Source organism: Octopus bimaculoides, chromosome 11 (genome assembly GCF_046866305.1).
Source record: "Octopus bimaculoides isolate indiv1 chromosome 11, ASM4686630v1, whole genome shotgun sequence".
In the NCBI taxonomy this organism is placed as follows: Eukaryota; Metazoa; Mollusca; class Cephalopoda; order Octopoda; family Octopodidae; genus Octopus; species Octopus bimaculoides.
Genome location: NC_142938.1, coordinates 62,011,432 through 62,031,898, shown reverse-complemented (window position 1 = coordinate 62,031,898; position 20,467 = coordinate 62,011,432). Strand labels below are relative to the sequence as shown.

General features: G+C 37.8%; 1 protein-coding gene across 5 annotated transcripts in view; it reads left to right on the top strand.

The window, feature by feature from the left end:
- Nucleotides 1-20,467, top strand: part of LOC106879604 (uncharacterized) — a 45,647-nt gene that overhangs the window by 14,772 nt on the left and 10,408 nt on the right. For 2 of the 5 annotated variants that reach the window (XM_052971876.2, XM_014929253.3), the window contains exons 1-8: nt 88-158; nt 5,590-6,208; nt 7,651-8,083; nt 8,651-8,722; nt 9,745-9,931; nt 11,375-11,870; nt 12,866-13,006; nt 16,331-16,416. In XM_052971876.2, the coding sequence (XP_052827836.1) occupies nt 5,648-6,208; nt 7,651-8,083; nt 8,651-8,722; nt 9,745-9,931; nt 11,375-11,870; nt 12,866-13,006; nt 16,331-16,416 (1,976 nt within the window). In that variant the 5' untranslated portion in view covers nt 88-158; nt 5,590-5,647. Of the gene's footprint in view, nt 1-87; nt 159-5,038; nt 5,222-5,589; nt 6,209-7,650; nt 8,084-8,650; nt 8,723-9,744; nt 9,932-11,374; nt 11,871-12,865; nt 13,007-16,330; nt 16,417-20,467 lie in introns of those variants that run through there. The other 3 variants (XM_089360199.1, XM_089360198.1, XM_014929254.3) reach the window with 3 other exon arrangements.

Here is a 20,467-nt window from a genome sequence, read left to right as displayed (position 1 = left end):
TCATAATTATATTTGATTTAAAAAACTAAGCTTATCATTTTTTATATATTAAAAAAAAAAAAGTTTCTAACCATGATTCAATGCGTTACAACATGTTGGTTTTTAGTTTGTCTTCTGTCGTGGAAAATGTCCAAAGTTGCCGCTTTTAATCAATAATGGTTCGTATCAGATAAAAAATATGTTTAATATTCGATAAACTTGTTATTGGGATGAGTATTTATCTTATTCCGAAATCTTTTTAACCGGAAGACAATTTTTATTTCCATGTTATTGTTTTAATTTACTTTATTGTTCATGTATTTCCTAATTCAATGATTTATGTTTACAGATAAAATCGTGTCTTATATTGTTGTTACTTATATTGGAAATCTAGCTTATGACTAAATATATTACTATAATGATTCTGTTGTAGAAATTGTATGTAGGTATGTGTGGGAATGTATGTGCATGCATGTATATGTGTATGTGTACACACGTCCTTGTTTCCTCATAACTTCCAGAAAAATAAATATTCTTAAAATGTTTTGTAAATATATTTCAGATTGTATAGATTACGATTATATCGGAATTTAATGTGGGAAGCAAAAATGGTTGGTGCGCACAAATGCATACTGACACATAACAATTAATATATATATATATATATATATATATATATATATATATGTGTGTGTGTGTGTGTGTGTGTGTATATGTGTATATGTATCCTTATATATGTGAGTGTTTGTATATATATATATATATATATATATATATATATATATATATATATATATGTATACATGTGTATGTGTATATATATATATATATATATATATATAACACACACAATGCAACCGATTTCTTCTTGAACTACCTTTCTCAGAAATAAGGTGATCATTCTATGTAACAGGACTAAACTATTTGTTATTAACTGATATTCTGTTCCATTCGTGACGGTCCATCCTTATGAGACAGTATTACATATGACTACATTATATAATGTGTTCTCTTTTGTTTATTTTTATTTTTAATTAAAGACAGTAGGGTTTGATTTATGGGGGAATTTAGCTGCTGTTTCCAGCAGGTCGAGTCCCCGTGTAGAGGTTCGCTCGTTGTTGGGGTTATAATGTTAATGTCAAAATCAATCAACATGATCAACTACATTTATGGTGATATCAATCATCTCAAAAGCGGTGTGCTGGCAGAATCGTCAGCACACCGGACAAAATGCATAGCAGCATTTCGTCGTCCGTCTTCACGTTCTGAATTCAAATTCTGCCGAAGTTCACTTTGCCTTTCATCATGAAATAAGTACCAGCCAAACTCTGTGATTAATGTAATCGAATAGCCTTTTCCCTCAAAATTCAGGTTTTGTGCATATAGTAGAAAGAATATTGACATCTCTAATCTCAACTCATTTATTAATGTTGATAAAGCAAGCTTAATTTAGTATCCTTAAAAAGTAATCAACGTTGTGCATTAGACAAATTCCACTAGTTTGATCTGAAAAATATTCCAAGCTAATAATGTTTGCGTAGGGAACCAATGACACAACCAGGAAGTCATTTCTTCGCTCCGCTCTACTTCATAATCACACATTCAAATATCGGTTTACCTACATAAACGTGCTCCCACACACACGTCCTTGTTTCCTCATAACTTCCAGAAAAATAAATATTCTTAAAATGTTTTGTAAATATATTTCAGATTGTATAGATTACGATTATATCGGAATTTAATGTGGGAAGCAAAAATGGTTGGTGCGCACAAATGCATACTGACACATAACAATTAATATTTTAATTTCTAAATTTCGTTTTGTAGACAAATCTATGATGTGTCAGAATGTGTGTGTGTCCAATATAATTGTAATCCATACCATCTGAAGGATATCTGTTGAAAATTTCTTTTAAAAAATGCTCATTTTTCTGAAAGTTATGAGGAAACAAAGTCTGGGGTGGGAGTATACTAGTATAGGTATGCCCAAATACTTTGATGGCTATAGCAAAGAGATGGAACTTGGGATGAAGTATTGAAGGCCAGTCTCGAAACACTGAGCTTTACAAAGAAGATGATAAAAGACAGATATCTGGTGCCTTGCTGTACACCAGAAGACCTGTCTACTACGGCAGAATTGATAATGGTGCTGGTGTCACATAAAAAGCACCCAGTACTTTCTGTGGAGTGGTTAACATTAGGAAGGGCATCCTGCCATAGAAACAATGCCAGAACAGACAATGGAACCTGGTGCAGCCCCTGGCCTTACCATCTCCAGTCAAAAAGTCCAACCCATGACAGCATAGAAAACAGACGTTAAATGATGATGTGAAATGTACTGTAGAATTCTATGAGGACTTGAAAATTTAATGATTTTTGCTTAATTCCGTTTCATTGTGTGAAATGAATGCGTGACAGGATTGAATGGCAACCTATCTCAGCTTATATATTCAAAGATAGTCAAACTCGTATTCCTTTTTAATTGCTGGCACAACAAAGTGGGATAATATAGAAATAAGATCCAGAGATGTACCTGCTAGGCATAGAAGACATGTATTAGCTACTCACGAATTAGATGCAATGTCTCCTTGTCACCATATAACCAATAATAAATGTTTAAGTTAACAGTCTTAGTGTGTTTTTGAATAGTTGTCACGTATCTTCCACACTGCAGTTATAGAAAAAAGTGTAATGTGCAAAAACACCCACAGAATACCTGCACAGGTTTGAACTTGAGATCTTTGAGCAAATGACTCAATTCTGGCAGAAGGTGTGGTGGTTGTGACAAATAGGTGTATGTATTAATATCTAACATATAATTAGATATGTTATTGTTAGATCTAAGTTGATTGAAGCAATTATGAATTCAAATTATTCACATGTGTAGCAGATTATATATATATATATCTTTTAGTAGGCATTGTTTAACCTGAGGTCTGCTTTGATCATAAAGACCTGTGGTCAGAAGCATTCCAGATCTTATCATCATCATCATCGTTTAACGTCCGTTTTCCATGCTGGCATGGGTTGGACGGTTTGACTGAGGTCTGGAGAGCCAGTGGTTGCACCAGGCTTCAATTTGATCTGGCAATGTTTCTTCAGCTGGATGCCCTTTCTAACGCCAACCACTCTAAGAGTGTTGTGGGTGCTGTTTACGTGCCACCGGCACAGGAGCCAGTCAGGGGGTACTGCCTCCTGTGCCAGTGGCATGTTCGAATGGTGCTTTTTATGTGCCACCGGCACAGGAGCCAGTCAGGTGGTCCTGGCATCGACCACGTTCGGATGGTACTTTTTACATGCCACCAGAACAAGAGACAGTCAGCAGGTACTGGCCACAGCTACGATTTTGAATTTACTTGACTCAACAGGTTTTCTCAAGCATATCATATTGCCTGATGCATCAAGAGTACTCTTAAATGGGCCGGACATGCAACACTAGCATCAGCCATGGTTGCGATCTCACTTTTGTTGCTGGGCCTTCTCAATCACAGCATATCTCCAAAGGTCTCCTGCCATTGCCTCTGTGATGCCCAATGTTCGAAGATCACACTTCATCATCTCATCCCATGTCTTCCTGGTTCTTTCCACAGTTAGGGTGTGGCGCTTCCTCACACAGTTGTCCTCATCCTTACATAACACATGACCATACCAGCACAGTCATTTCTCTTGCCCACCGCGTTTGATGCTTCTTATGCCTAACTTTTCTCTCAGGGTCATCACACTCTGTAGTGTATGCACACTGACATTACACATCCAACAGATCATACTAGCTTCATTTCTTTCAAGTCTACGCATGTCTTCAGCAGTCATGGCCCATGTTCCACTACCGTGTAGCATGGCAGTTCACATACATGCATCATGCAGTCTACCTTTCATCCTGAGCGAGATACCCTTAATTGCCAGCAGAGGTAGGAGCTCCCTAAACTTTGCCTAGGCTATTCTTATTCTAGCCACTACACTCTCAAAGCAACCACCCCTACTACAGACTTGGTTGCCTAGGTAACGGAAGCTATCAACTACTTCTAGTTTTTTCCCCTGGCATGTGATGGAATCTGTTTTCTGTACATCTTCAGTGTTTATTGCCCCTGTGCATCTGTCACACACAAAAACTATCTTCCCGGTTAACCTTCCTTTGATATCACTGCACCTCTTATGTGTCCATAGCTTACACCAGGTACACCATATGGAGTTTCTACCCATGCCTTTTCTACAGAGTGAACAGGGCCATCTACTTGAAGAGCTTTGTGATTTGTCAGCCTTCCTACTTACTAAGACTTTGGGTTTTTTTAGGTTAACCCTAAGGACCTTCGATTCTAGACCTTGCTTCCACACCCTAAACTTTGTCTCTAGTTCTGGCAGTCTTTTTATATCACTAGAACAGGCACTGAGCAACCTTTTCTGAGAAGCAAGTTGCACAAGACATGACTCATCATCAAACAGGCTATTCTACTACAAAAATCAAAGGTAATTTTGCATTAGGTGTGCCATTCATAAACTCTCACTGCCTACCGTTTGCCCATGGCTGCTCTAGATCCAGATTACCCAGTCTGTCTTTCCGTATTTTTCTAAGATGGGAGTGGGTATGTTAATTCGAGTAAAATATGGCTGCTGTTTTTTGCTGGCCAAGTGATCACATAGAATCTCATGCTAGCTTGTGTGGAGTCTTGTTGTTTAACTTCAGGTTAGCCCTTGATGGAACTCTAGAATATAATTTGAGGGTATTTGACATCATTTCTAGTTGATCAACCAATCATACAAAGGCATCCTCAATGGCTCTGCTTGTATAGTTTATATGAAATGGTGTTCAGCTTAAGGTGATACAGTTTATGTTATTACGAATAATGTAGAAGGTGGAGAGATTAGGAGCTCAGTCAAAGTTACAATTTGGCAAAGGTATCAAGTTCAATAGAGTCTCACATTTCATATAGTGGCTTGTAAAACTTTGAAATGGAAAATACCAGCAAGATGTGATTATCAATCCATTTCGAAGGGTAGGAACCTCGAATATACTAACCAATATATCAACTGATTTTTTAAATCTTTTTTTTTGTGTATGTAGCTACCTTCTGTCTGAATGCTATTATCATCATTTAATGTCCACTCTTCCATGCTTGCATGGGTCAGATGGAATTTGTTGCGACAGATTTTCTGCGGCCAGATGCCTTCCTGTTGCCAACCCTTACATCAATGATACATCTATCCTTTCTTACTGATTCATTCATCACTGATCCAGGATAACACGGTATGCTTAATTTTGAACTATGTTACACTTATCACAGATTGATATGTCACAACACAGGTCAACAATCAGTCAAAAATTCTGCTTATGCTACAAAAAAGAATATATTTTAGTGGCCATCCACAATGCTCAGCTACCCAAAATGAACTGTTTTACAATACCCTTGTTTTTTACAGCAGTGAACTGACACTCATCTTTTAACCTTTCATTAATGAAAATGCTCTCTCTTATTAAAAGCTAATTTAGTTAGCATCTTAATAACTCAGCTAGCTATAACTTTCTCCAATCAAAGTAATTGTTTATTGCAGATACCTAAAATTTAAAGTATTTTCTTTTGTTATTTCATTGTTTTGTTTTGGTTTTTCTTGTAGGTTTGCTCTTTTACCACCTACCCAGTATGTTTTGATTGCACTCAGCCTCTGAAGTTAGATGGCTGAGCCTCCAGCCTTACCCAATCAAAAACGAAAATTTTGCTATCAAAGAGCTCAGTTAGATAAATCTAGCACTAGTAAGAGAAGGAAAGATTCAGATGAAAGCAAAAATGACTTTGAAGATGATTGGGATGGAGAGCTGACCCTTACACAACAGGAACTAAACGAGCTTGATAATGCTGCTTCCAGTGCTTATACAGTGAAAGCTGGACCGAGTTCTGTGAAACCTGATCAAGGACAAGCTCCTAATGTTGCAACAAAAGTTGTTACGCCTGGAGTTTTGCCAGGATCTCATACACAGTTTTTATTTCCAAAACAGGATGTGGCCCCATACCAACCTGTATCAAAGCTTGTTCAACGTTCTTCTTCCACTTCCAGCTCTTCTTCAACATTCCCAGTTTCATCTACAACCAGCTATGACTCCAGTAATTCAAGCCACAGTTCTGCAAGCAGCTCTAGTCTTCACAGGCCGAAAAGTGATAGCTCAAAAGGTGATAAAACCACACTTGATCAAAAATTAATTGAAGAACTTCAACTCTTAAGAAGAGAAAGTAAAAAGGTTCGTTTCTAACATAGTACAGTTACTTTTCTCTCTGTCTCCATCTCTCTCTCCTTGCCCCCTCTTTCTCTCTCTCTCTCTCTCTCTCTCAAGAATATTGCTTCTGAGCCATATGGTTTTGGGTTCAGTCCCTCAGGGCCAACTAAAACCTTGTGAAGACTTGAAGCCTGTTTAAAATAAGTGTGTGTGCATGTGAGTGAGTAAACTTCCATCATTTAAAATCAACATATAGTGTTTTTTATAATTTAAGTTCTCATTCTTTCTTCCTTTTAGATATAATTTTCAAAACAAAGTAATAATATATTTCTTGCAAAATTTATGACGTAAATTTGTATTTCATTTTCATCAAAATACTGGTTATTGCAACCATTACAAAAACCTCCCACTAATCTCACTTTAATTATGATCTTTCATTTTCCTCGCCTATACTTACCATCTCCAACTATTCTTTCTTCATTTATCATTTCAGTCCTCTCTGCCAGAGTGACTACAAACAAAAACACATTGTAAATTATTATTTGTGATTTGAAAACCTTGTCAAATCACAAACTCTGCTCTTCAAAGAATTTATCACTACGGTTGACACCTAGCCTGGGTTTAGATAAAGATTATGTTCCTGTTCATGATACTATGTGCAAGGGTTTCCCTAAGAGCCTTTCATGGTGAAGCAGTTCCATCTAGGATGATACAAAATAAGAGTCACAGTTGATTAGAAAACCATCCACTGCAGAACAAGTTCCTGCTACATACCTCTTTTACTTGTTTAAGTCTTTGGATTGTAGCCTTACAGGAGCACTGCCTTGAAGGGTTTTAGCCAATCAAATTGACCCCAGTACTTATTTTCCAAGTCTGGTACTTACTCTATTGGTTTATTTTGCTGAACTGCTAAGTTACAAGGTCATAAATGAACCAATACCAGTTGTCGATACATACACACACACACACACACACATATATACATATATAACAAGCTATCATGCAGTTTCAGTCTACCAAATTTACTCACAAGGCTTTGCTCAGTTGTTCAGCCCAGGACTATAGCAGAAGACACTTGCTAAAGGTTCCACACAGTGAGACTGTACATAGAACCATGTGATTGGGAAGCAATCTTCTTAACCATATATCCTTACCTGTATCTTTTACTGTGGAAATCAGATATAACTACTCAAGAAATTATTATCCCTAATTGCAGTTTTCTATATCAATCTATCTTTCGTTGGAGAAATGTCATGTTTGAAACTATTTTTCATTGAGATATGTCAAGTTTATTGAAGCAGTGTGACTTAGAGAAAATAAAAATTCTGTTTTTTGGCAGATGTTTAAACATCATTACTGGAATAATTATGAAATTTAATTTTGTAATTAAATGATTAATAGAGTTTCAAATTCTGCAAATTTTAAATTGAAATTTTCAACAAAACTTTCTTTTCACTACTTTTCAGTATAAACAAAATTTATATCTGAAAGAAGGTGAAATTAAAATTCTACGTACAGATCTACAGAAAGAAACAGAAAAATTATCAAAATTACAACAAGACAAAACTCAGCAAGAAGTTCGAGAGAAAACTGAAAGCGAAAAACATTTGAAATCTGAGATTGAACGTTTAAATGTGCAGCTGCAGTTTAAAGAACAAGAAATTATGCACTTGAAAGATTCGTTGCTTAATGTTAAAAGCAGCATTGCTGCCAGTGGTGCTGCTTCTCCACAGTCAGCAACAACCAGTAGCTATTATGCTGGTAGTTCTAAAGTACGTCGGGTTTTAGTGGAGAAACCTTCTCCACAGAAAAAATTTCCATCAGATGATTCCATCCTCAGTGCTGATAATATTCGTTCAAGAGGAAATGGCAAGATTTCCATCAGCCCTCAAAAGAGCAGTAAGTCAAATTATTTCCTGAAGATTTTGATATTTATTTGGGTGCCAAATATCTTTGTCTTTGAACATCTCTGTTGAGCATAGTGGTGCTCCTTGTAGCACCAGTTTATTAATATTATGTACACATGCATGCCTGTATGGTTAAGGAGTTTGCTTCGAAACCATGTGATTTCAGATTCAATTCCATGTTAAAATGATATACAACTTTTGTTGTAAGGCTTAAAAAACTACTGTCAGAAGCACTATTTAATAACCAGTGATGATCTTTCTCATATATGTGTTTGTGTATGCATGTACACAGACACACATATATCAAAAGAGAGAAAAAGAGCTCAGTGCAGACTACCATACATGAGGTGGTAAATTAGATATTGTTTTTAATTAATTGAAATTAGTGTGTAAAAAAATCATCATTAATAAAAAAAAAGATATTAGAATGACCAAAGAAGAGAACTCTTGAAATTTCAGTGACTCTTAACTTATATTGAACTATGCCAGTTGGAGTGTTATAGCCTTTTACATATTTTGCTTTCAATAACATTTTATCTCTTTCCTGTCTTTTATTCAGCTTCAGAGAGTGTGTGCAGTTCTACATACAGCAATAGAAGAAAGAAAATCTTAAATGTACATTTACATCATGGTAAGTGATGTTTTAATTCATGTTAATGTATTATATATCTTAACACTAACTTATCTCTCTATCTCTCTGTGGTTCCAGCCACCTCTCCCTCCCTAATACCCCCCATCCCCCTACATGGATTTTTTTTTTTCCTTTTCTATTTTGTTGCCCTTTTTATTGTCTTTCTGTCTTGCAACCTACTAGTGATCCCACTAGTGCCAGTGGCACAAAGACAGGCACTCAGTGCACACTGTAAAGGGGTTGACATTAGGAAGGGCATCCAGCCAATGAAAACATGCGAAAGCTGATACTGAATCTCAGCATAGTCCTGCAGCACACCAGATCCTGTCAAATCATTCAACCTGTGCCAGCATTGGAAAACAGACATTAAATGATGATGATGATAAGGAGGAGGAGGATGACTAATTTGTCTGCTTATCTAACCTTCTCTTTGTCTCACCACATATATCTAGTTAACTTTTTAATACTGTGTACATCAAATGTTTTAGAACTAGTTTGTGTTCATCTCTGTCTGTCTGTCTACCCATCTATCTACATATATGTATATATATTTCTAGTTCAGGGGGTTTTTTGTTTGTTTTTTTATTATTGCTCTCTACATTAATCAACTATGTGGCAGAGTTGTTAAGATGTCAGATACATTGCAGTGTTTATTTATTGCCATACATATTCTGAGTTCAAATCCTGCTAAAGTCAGTGTTGCATTTTATCCTTCCAGTGTCAATAAAATAAAGTATCCATCAAGTCGTAAGGTCAATTTAATTAAATGTAACCCCCCCTAAAAATCTTTGGATTTGTGCTGATGTTAGAAATGAGTTATCTGAGATATGAAAATGTCTGAAAAAGTAGTGTGTCTGATTAAATTAGTAGGTCACTGTCCTTATTTGAAATCCTACCAAAATCAACTCTCTTTTTTCTATATTTATTTCACATTTTTCCTGGGATTTATTAAGTGCCATTAATATAGATCACAAATGCATGGACCTAAATTTCTTTTTGTACATCATTTTGTTTCCTGACAGGAAAACTAACTGGTTCACAGTTAACATCAAAATTGGTACAAGACACTTTAAGTGACAAATATACAATGTCATCTTGCTTTAATAGTGGCATTATACAACTACTACAACTTCACTCAACCCAGGATTTTGCAGGTCTAAAGTTCTCCCGAGATTCCACAAGTTTTCTTCTGAAACAAAAATCTAAAAGGTATGTGATATAGGATTTTTTTTCTTCTTGTGAAAATCTGTATAGATGCTTGTACTGGACTTAGTTCATTTGGAGGTAGTAAGGTCAGGTCAGTTGGCTCTGGGTTTATCTCATTATTTGGAGTTTATTTTTGTTTTTAAAATAGAAATTTGTTTTTGTTTGTGATTTTAGGCACAGGTGTGGTTGTGTTTTAAGAAGTTTGCTTCTCAGCCAGGTTCAGTACCATTGCCTGGCACATTGGGTGTTTTCTACTATAGCCTTGGGCTGACTAGATTTGGTAGATGGAAACTGAAAGAAGCCTGTTGAATATATGTATCTGTCAATGCACGTACCCTTGTTTTGACATCTTGTGATGATTGTAAATGAGCATTCTACAGTTTTCCATGACAAATATATCAGCCTGTGGAAAAATATTACCTTGCTTGGAGACAGTTGAGGGTTGATGACAATAGTGGCATCTAGCTGTAGAAAATATTTGCTTCAACGAATTCCGTCTTACTCATGCAAGCATGGAAAATTGAACATTAACCCTTTCAATACCAACCTGGTTGAAACCACTTCTGGCTCTAGTACAAATGTCTTGTTTTCAAATCCTCCACCAAACCTTAGTTACAATTTATGTTCCTAGTACTTGCTTAATGATAAGTTATTTTACTAAATTCTTTGTTATATTTAAAATTGATTGAATGAAACACAGAGCATCTCAAAATTTATATAGTAACAAAAAGGTTAAACCAAAGATGATATTGATGAGTTTTCCATGCCAGCATATTATTAAAACATTGTTATACAGCTGTGTGCCTTTTCTGTTGCTAACACTTAGCAATTTTCCAAATCATCCACATTTTCCACATGTCATGAAAAGTAAAAAACTAATGAACAATTTGTTGATGAGGAAGGAAAATGATGTCATTGCTCATAGCTCAGAAATTTTCAGATCAGCACAAATGTAAACAAGCACACTGGGTTTCTTTCAGTTTCTGTCTACCAAATCTACTCACAAGGCTTCAATCAGTCCAGGACTGTAATATAGAAGACATTTGCCTGAGGTGCCACTCAGTGAGATTGAATCCAAAACCACAAGGTTGCCAAGTGAAGTTCATAACCACTCACTCAAGCCAGCACCTAACATAAACATGTAATAACAAATTAAAAGTACCTTTTGTTTTTGTTTCAATTTTCTTTTATGGCTTAATAAGAGGTGGGAGGGCAGCATCCGTGATCCTTTCTATATTGCCTCTTAAGGCTGATGGCAAAGGAGAGAAAGAAGCCGGAATACATAAGATGCTTCAATAAGAAACAATTCATCCATGTACGGCATTATCCTCAAGCAGAAAACTTATATTGAATACTGGCAACAGTTGTTATTTATGGTGGGGATTGGTGATCGTGTTGTTATTATTGTATTACCCAGTAATTAATCATCACTTTTTCTCCTTTCAGTATGTCAGATCTTCGGAATATTATGGATTCTAGAAACAAAAAGGATATGGTCTCTTCCTCGAATCTCAACCTTGCAATCCATGGCTTGTCTCAGCTATTAATCACTGACTGTTCTCCAACCAATCAACAGGAGATGTCTACTAGCCGAAGTAGTGATCCTTCACAAAACTCTCTGAATCTTTTGCTGCAGCTCATTCCTTTATTGGCAGATTACCTTGGCCACTATTGTGACCAACTGTCAACAAACCTGATTGCATCAAGCACCGACCTGTGTGACTCTTTGACAAGCGGAAACAATGGGAAATCGGGGAGCTCATCGGAAAGTTCTATGGACTCAGTATCTAGTTCTGTGAATATGTTACTACAAGACTGTGCAAATGTTGCCAACCAGTTGGAGCTACTTGTTATAGTAACACTCAGGGTTTTACATAAACTAATTGCTTTCTGTACTGAACTACGACACTCACTGCTTGTCAACGATACCGATAAACTTGCTGTGAGTAATGCTTTGTTTTATTCTCAGATGAATGTCGTAATGATGATACGTACGAGTGTGGCTGTATAGTTAAGAAGTTAGCATCCTAACCATTTGGTTTCGGGTTCAGTCCCACTGCATGGCACCTTAGGCGAGTGTCTCTTCAATAGCCCCAGGCCAACCAAAGCCTTGTGAGTGGATTTGGTGAATGGAAACTGAAAGAAGCCATCATATGTGTGTGGGTATGTTTGTGTCTACTTGTCTTGATATTGCTTGATTGTTGAAAATCAATGTCATTCGTTTCCAATATTTTGCAAAAATACATCTGACCATGGTTCATTGTGTGACACCTTGGACAAGTGTCTTTCTTCTACTGTGGCTCCAAGCAGTCTGAAGTAGTGGATTTGTAGTCAGAAACTGAAAGATGCCTGGGTATCCAACTATAGAAACCATACCACACCTGACATAGAGTACAATGCAGTTCTATGGCTCTCCGGATCCTGTCAAACCATCCAACCCATGCCAGCATTGAAAATAGACATTAAATGATGATGATGTGTGATATATATGCATGTGTGTTTGTGTGCCTTATCTAGACATCATATAATGATTGTAAATGAGCATTACCTCATATAATCGATGTTGTTTGTTTCCAATCTTCCACGAAAAATTTATTTTGACCATGGAGAAATATTGCCTTGCTTGGAAACAGATAAGGGTTGGTGACAGGAAGGGCATCTTGCTGTAAAAAAAATGTACCTCAACAAATTCTATCTAACCCATGCAGACATGGAAAAGTTAACATCAAATGACGATGATTATATTATAGGCTTGTGGAGCATTTTTATCTATCATTCTAAAATAAATGATCCCTAAGGTTTAAAGGTTTTTTTTTTTAATTGTTTCAAATTTGTATTATGTTCCTTAATTAAATAATCCTCTTACAAATGGGAGACAGGAAGGGGATTTTATTCATGATTTGTTTAATTTTCAGTTATCTTTGGTTATTTTTGCAGAATTCTCTGAGCAATTCTCTTTCAATGACATCACCAAACCAAAAATCTAGCAAGACTTCTGTGCCTTCTTTTCTTCTTCAAGACATTAAAAAGTACGATTTACTCAACAAATTATTCCAACTTGCTAATCCCATTCCAGAGGTAAGTAAAATAAAAACTAAATAAACAGGAAAATTTTGCTTATCTTTCATATTTAATTTTATGAACTCAATATTTTTAATACTTAGTCAGACAGGAAAGGGCTATACCCATAACTTATTTTAGCACAGCTTCCAAAACTGGCGGGTATTGGAGGAAGAATTCATTATTCATAAGATACTTCATCAGCTATGACCATATATATATATCTGTGTATCATCATCATCATCATCGTTTAACTTCCGCTTTCCATGCTAGCATGGGTTGGACGATTTGACTGAGGACTGGTGAAACCGGATGGCAACACCAGGCTCCAATCTAATTTGGCAGAGTTTCTACAGCTGGATGCCCTTCCTAACGCCAACCACTCAGAGAGTGTAGTGGGTGCTTTTACGTGTCACCCGCACGAAAACGGCCACGCTCAAAATGGTGCATCTCATGTGCCACCCGCACAAGAGCCAGTCCAGGGGCACTGGCAACGGTCTTACTTGGCTTGCCGGGTCTTCTCACGCACAGCACATTTCCAAAGGTCTCGGTCAGTAGTCATCGCCTCGGTGAGGCCCAATGTACGAAGGTCTTGCCTCACCACCTCAGCCCAAGTCTTCCTGGGCCTACCTCTTCCACGGGTTCCCTCAACTGTTAGGGTGTGGCACTTTTTCACGCAGCTATCCTCATCCATTCTCACCACATGTCCATACCAGCGCAATCGTCTCTCTTGCACACCACAACTGATGCTTCTAATGTTCAGCTTTTCTCTCAAGATACTTACACTCTGACGGGTATTCACATTGACATTACACATCCAACGGAGCATACTGGCTTCATTCCTTGCGAGCTTACGTATGTCCTCAGCAGTTACAGCCCATGTTTCACTGCCATGTAGCATGGCTGTTCGTACGCATGCGTCATACAGTCTGCCTTTTACTCTGAGTGAGAGTCCCTTTGTCGCCAGCAGGGGTAAGAGCTCTCTAAACTTTGCCCAGGCTATTCTTATTCTAGCAGCTACACTTTCAGCGCACCCACCCCCACTACTAACTTGGTCGCCCAGATAGCGGAAGCTATCGACTACCTCTAGTTTTTCACCCTGGAATGAGATAGAAGTTGTTTCCTGTTTGCTTACAGTCTTTATTGCACCTGAACATCTGCCACAAACAAAAACTAACTTGCTAGTTAACCTGCCTTTGATGTTGCTGCACCTCTTATGTGTCCATAGCTTGCACCGGGTACATCTTATAGAGTTACTACCTACTCCTTTTCTATATACTGAGCAGGGCCATCTACCTGAAGGGGTTTGTGTTTTATCTACCTTCCTACTTATTAGGATTTTGGTTTTAGCTAGGTTGACTCTAAGGCCCTTCAATTCTAGACCTTGCTTCCACACCTGAAACTTCTCCTCTAGTTCTGATAGTGACTCCACAATTAGGGCAAGGTCATCAGCATAGAGGAGCTTCTAGGGGCAACCTGTCTTGAACTCCTCTGTGATTGCCTGGAGGACTATGATAAATAAGAGGGGGCTGAGGACGGAACCTTGGTGGACCCCTACCTCTACCCGGAATTCATTGCTGTACTCATTTCCAACCCTCACCTTACTGGCAGCATCTCTGTACATGGCTCGCACAGCTCTCACTAACCATTCTTCTATCCCAAGTTTCCTCATTGACCACCAGATAAGGGATCGGGGGACCCTGTCAAAGGCTTTCTCCATGTCAACGAAAGCCAGGTACAGAGGTTTATCCTTAGCTAGGTATTTCTCCTGCAGCTGTCTCACTAGAAATAAGGCATCAGTAGTGCTTTTACCTGGCACGAACCCAAACTGCATCTCATCTAAATTGATTCGCTCCCTAATTAGTTGGGCTATGACCTTCTCTGTAACTTTCATAACCTGATCTAACAGCTTGATGCCTCTGTAATTATTTGTATCTAAAGCGTCACCTTTACCTTTGTAGCAGTTGACTATGATGCTGCTACACCAGTCATTGGGTATGACTCCTTCGTGTATCACCTGGTTCGTAATACAGGTGACTAGGCTATAGCCAACACTGCCAGATATTTTGAGCATCTCTGCAGTGATTCCTGATGGGCCGGGGGCTTTCCCGGTCTTCATACTCTTAATTGCTTTATCTACCCTGGTACTATCAACTCGGATAGCTGGTCCCTCTATTGGGTCGACATACGGCAGGCTCTCTTCCTCCCATTCATTCTCTTTATTAAGCAATCTATCGTAGTGGCATCTCCAGACCTCTTTCTTTGCATCCTCATTTAGTGCAAGCGTACCATCATCCATGCGAACACATTTCTCTCCTACAACATCACTATTCTCTCTCCTATATATATATATATATATATATATATATATATATATAGGAGCACTCCATCGGTTAGAACGACAAGGGTCTCAGCTGATATGATCAACAGAACAGCTTGCTCGTGAAATCAACATGCAAATGGCTAAGCACTCCACAGACACATGTACCCTTAATGTAGTTCTCAGGGAGATTCAACGTGACACAGAATGTAACAAGGCTGGCCCTTTTGAAGTACTGGTACTACTCATTTTTGCCAACTGAGTGGACTGGAGCACTTTTAAGCATTCTTACGTTTTATGCAAATTTGTAATTTATAGCTAAATAATGCTATTTGCCTGCGAACCACTTATGTTACTGCTGTTGATACCATCAATTTTAAATTTTATCCACAGATAATATTAACAGTAGTGTTTGTATGTTTTGCTTATATATAATAAGCAAACAATTTAAAAGAGTTCTTACTCAAGGTAAGATCACATTTCTGACCCATAATGACACTTAAATTGGGCACCTGCCTAATAATTTGAGACAGCAGAAATGTTGCTGCTACACGATAATGGCCACCGTTTGTTTTTGTCTGTGCAGATCTGATTTATTTTAACAGAATGTGCACAGATAGGTGGTGCCAACAGTCAGTGGGAAAACAACTGGTTTTGAACGAATATATATTTATTTATTGAGAGAAGGTTGATCTGCCTAATAATGTGGGACAAATCCAGGTTTCTGCTTCTTGGAACCTCATCAGTAGCAAATATACACACACACACACATACATACATGACAGACTTCTTTCTGTTTCACTCTTCCAAATCCACACACAATGCTTTAGTTGGCCTAGGTCTATAATAGAAGACACTTGCCCAAATGTGCTGCACTATGGGACTAAACTCAATACTTCATGACTGGGAAGCAAGCTTCTTAACCACACAGGCATGCCTGCAATTCATAAAAGCATTTTTTTTCTTTTGTTGTTGTTTTTATTTAACCATTGACTTTCGTTTTTTTCCCCCCATTTTTGCAGAAACTGTGTAACCCTAGAATTGTGAAGTTAGCTGGGTCCATTCTAATTTTACTGGCCAAGTCAAGTACAGCAGGAGAGGTTGAGTTGTAAGTTTCTATAAATTTTAATCTTCATGTAGCAGGCCCATCCATGATAAAAGTGTCTGGCATTAGCTATGCCGTTTTGTTTTTTCTTTTTCTTTTCAGTCATAGCATCTCTAGGATTACATTGTGTAAAGTGTCTTTTTTTTTGGAAAAAACAGTGTAGTGTGATTTGACTAGTTACTTGTTTGAGACTCCCTTCTTGGCTTGTAGAACAAACAATTTGTTTTGTAAACGTATGTATTTTGGTTGTTTTAAAATAATGTATGTGGAGTGGTTGATATTAGGAAGGGCATCCAGACATAGAAATCAAACCAAAGCAGACTGGAGCCTGGTGCAGTTCTCCAGCTTACCAGTTCCAGTTAAACTGTCTAACTCATGTCAGCATAGAAAATGGATGCTAAATGGTGATGATGATGATGTTATATATATGTGCATGCTTGTGTGTGTTACTGTCCCCTCGCCTTGACATTGTGTGATAATTGTAAACAAGTGTCACTGTCATATAAGTGGTGACCTTCACTTCCAGCATTCTGTGAAAACGTGTCAAGTCATGGGGATATATTACCTTAAATGGAAACAGTTATAGGTTAATGATAAGAAGTGCATCTCACTAGAAAATCCACTTCATCAAATTCCATCCAATCCATTCAAGCATGGACAAGTGGACATTAAAATGATGATTGATATATGCATACACACAGAACTTGTATGCACTGCGAAGTGCAGCAATATAACCAAACTTTTGGGCTCAGTAGTACTTCCCACATGCCATTCCTATCTATATTTAGTATGTTATAATACAGGCCATTACCAAGGATAGGCTAGTGTGTGGAATACAAGCCATATAATGGCATCAATAAAATACAGAAAACATGGTATTGCTAAACACTGAGGAGGTGAATTAACAAGATTATACAATGTTTCAACAAGCAATTATGTAACCCTGGCTGTAATTTCATGAAACACGTTTTATAAAGCATGAAATGCCATATATGTTTTTTATATTTTGTTAATTATATGTGTGTGTGTGTATATATATATATATATATATATATATATACCTGTGCTGGTGGAACGTAAAAAGCACTATTTGAGCATGGTCGATGTCAATGCCACTGAACTGGCACCCGTGCTGGTGGCATGTAAAAAGCACCCACTACATTCTTGGAGTGGTTGGTGTTAGGAAAGGTATCCAGCTGTAGAAACCTTGCCAGATCATATTGGAGCCTCTTAGCTGGCCAATCCTCAGTCAAACCATCCAACCCATGCCAGCATGGAAAGCAGACATTAAACGAGGATGATGATATCATCATCTTTATTTAACGTCTGTTGTCCATGCTGGCATAGTTTGGACGGTTTGACCAGGGCTGGCAAACTGGAAGGCTACACCAGACTCCAATCTGTTTTGGCATGGTTTCTATGGCTGGATGCCCTTCCTAATGCCAACCACTCCAAGAGTGTAATGGGCACTTTTACGTACCATTGACACAGGTGCCATTTGCATGACACCAGTATCTGTCATCACTGCAGTTTTACTTCTCAAGCATGGCATAATGCCAAATGACATGCTCCCTAAGTAAACAATTGTAGGTCATGACTACTGCCTATGCTATTACTATATTTATTATTAAATACAGACAGTGAACGATTAATTCATTATAAAAAAAAACAATGCCTTGATACTTAGTATACAATTCAGTAACTGATAAATATTTTGATGTTAACACAAACACAATTCTTCTAGAGTTTTCAACTTCAACATATATCCACTAATACATAACACATAACAATCCTTTAACCACATATTGTGATCTCTGTCCTTTTCTTGCTATCATTACAGAATGGGGAACATGTGTACATTGTGTCTCTGACGACTGAGCTAAGTTTTAGAAATACTATATATCAGCTGAGTGTACAGAATTGTAATATAAATATATACATACTAATATATATATAAATGGTCAGTATATAAAATACTCAGATGTTTTTTGTCTGAAATACACTGGACACCTGAAGTATTTTCTGGCAGATAGTGTTTGTATACATATACTTGACCTGACAGTAAAATCACCAGGTACATAGTGCTCAGATTAATTTATGGATCTGTGTCTCCAGCGCCTGGTATAAATTCTTTAAAGTATTATATGAAACAATAGATTAATGTAATTCTTGTATTGTATAACTATGACAAACTCTGACATCTCACCTTTCCCCTGTCTTGTTCTCTGCTTTTCTGCCAGTGTAGCAGACTTCTCTATGACATTCCAGCTATATTACCCAAAGTGTCCTTTCTTGTAAAAAAAGCACTATCTTGTAATGTGATTACTGTTTCCTGTTTGAGACTCCCTTCTTGGCTTGTAGAATAAATACAATGTTTGATAGTTTGTAAACTAATGTATTGTGGCTTGCTTTAAAAAGTATATTTATATAGTATATTGTTAAAAGTACTCCATCCGGTAAGAGAGAAATATCATTTACTGTACACAGTATAAACATACAAGCTACTAATAGTTTCATACATTTGAGAGGTGAGTCCAGGCAGCTTTTTATAACATGTTTTGTCTTTCCAATCCTGAAGAATACTTGGAAACACAAGGTGTGTTATAAAAACTTGTCTAGACATATGTCTCCAAAGCAAGAAATTATTAGTAGCTCATATCTTTATACTGTGTACATTAATCCTTTAGCATTTAATCCAGCCAAAACATTCTACCTGTTTTGCAAAGTGGCCAGATTTTACCTTTCACACCTGCCCTGCAAAGTCATTCTAAAAATATACAGTCACATCATTGAAATCGCAAAGCTACAAGATAATGCATGATTATTTCAAAACAATATGAATAAATAAATCTGAATGCTAAAGGGTTAAATAATTTATATATATATAAATAAGGCAGGTTAACTAGCAAGTTAGTTTTTGTTTGTGGCAGATGTTCAGGTGCAATAAAGACTGTAAACAAACAGGAAACAACTTCTATCTCATTCCAGGGTGAAAAACTAGAGGTAGTCGATAGCTTCCGCTATCTGGGCGACCAAGTTAGTAGTGGGGGTGGGTGCGCTGAAAGTGTAGCTGCTAGAATAAGAATAGCCTGGGCAAAGTTTAAAGGGACTCTCACTCAGAGTAAAAGGCAGACTGTATGACGCATGCGTACGAACAACCATGCTACATGGCAGTGAAACATGGGCTGTAACTGCTGAGGACATACGTAAGCTCGCAAGGAATGAAGCCAGTATGCTCCGTTGGATGTGTAATGTCAATGTGAATACCCGTCAGAGTGTAAGTATCTTGAGAGAAAAGCTGAACATTAGAAACATCAGTTGTGGCGTGCAAGAGAGACAATTGCGCTGGTATGGACATGTGGTGAGAATGGAGGAGGATAGCTGCGTGAAAAAGTGCCACACCCTAACAGTTGAGGGAACCCGTGGAAGAGGTAGGCCCAGGAAGACCTGGGCTGAGGTGGTGAGGCAAGACCTTCGTACATTGGGCCTCACCGAGGCGATGACTACTGACCGAGACCTTTGGAAATGTGCTGTGCGTGAGAAGACCCGGCAAGCCAAGTAAGATCGTTGCCAGTGCCCCTGGACTGGTTCTTGTGCGGGTGGCACATGAGATGCACCATTTTGAGTGTGGCCGTTGCCAGTACCGCCTGACTGTAGGATTTTCGAGTGAGATCGTTGCCAGCGCCCCTGGACTGGCTTGTGCGGGTGGCACATAAAAGACACCATTTCGAGCGTGGCCGTTTTCGTGCGGGTGACACGTAAAAGCACCCACTACACTCTCTGAGTGGTTGGCGTTAGGAAGGGCATCCAGCTGTAGAAACTCTGCCAAATCAGACTGGAGCCTGGTGTTGCCATCCGGTTTCACCAGTCCTCAGTCAAATCGTCCAACCCATGCTAGCATGGAGAGCGGACGTTAAACGATGATGATGATGATGATGAAAGTTAAATTTTCTTATAAAGTGTATTTTTAAGTATACTTCACAATATATGGACTGTATTAAGAACACAGAATTATTCATGAAGATCTGAACATGCATAAAATTTGTGCAAAGTA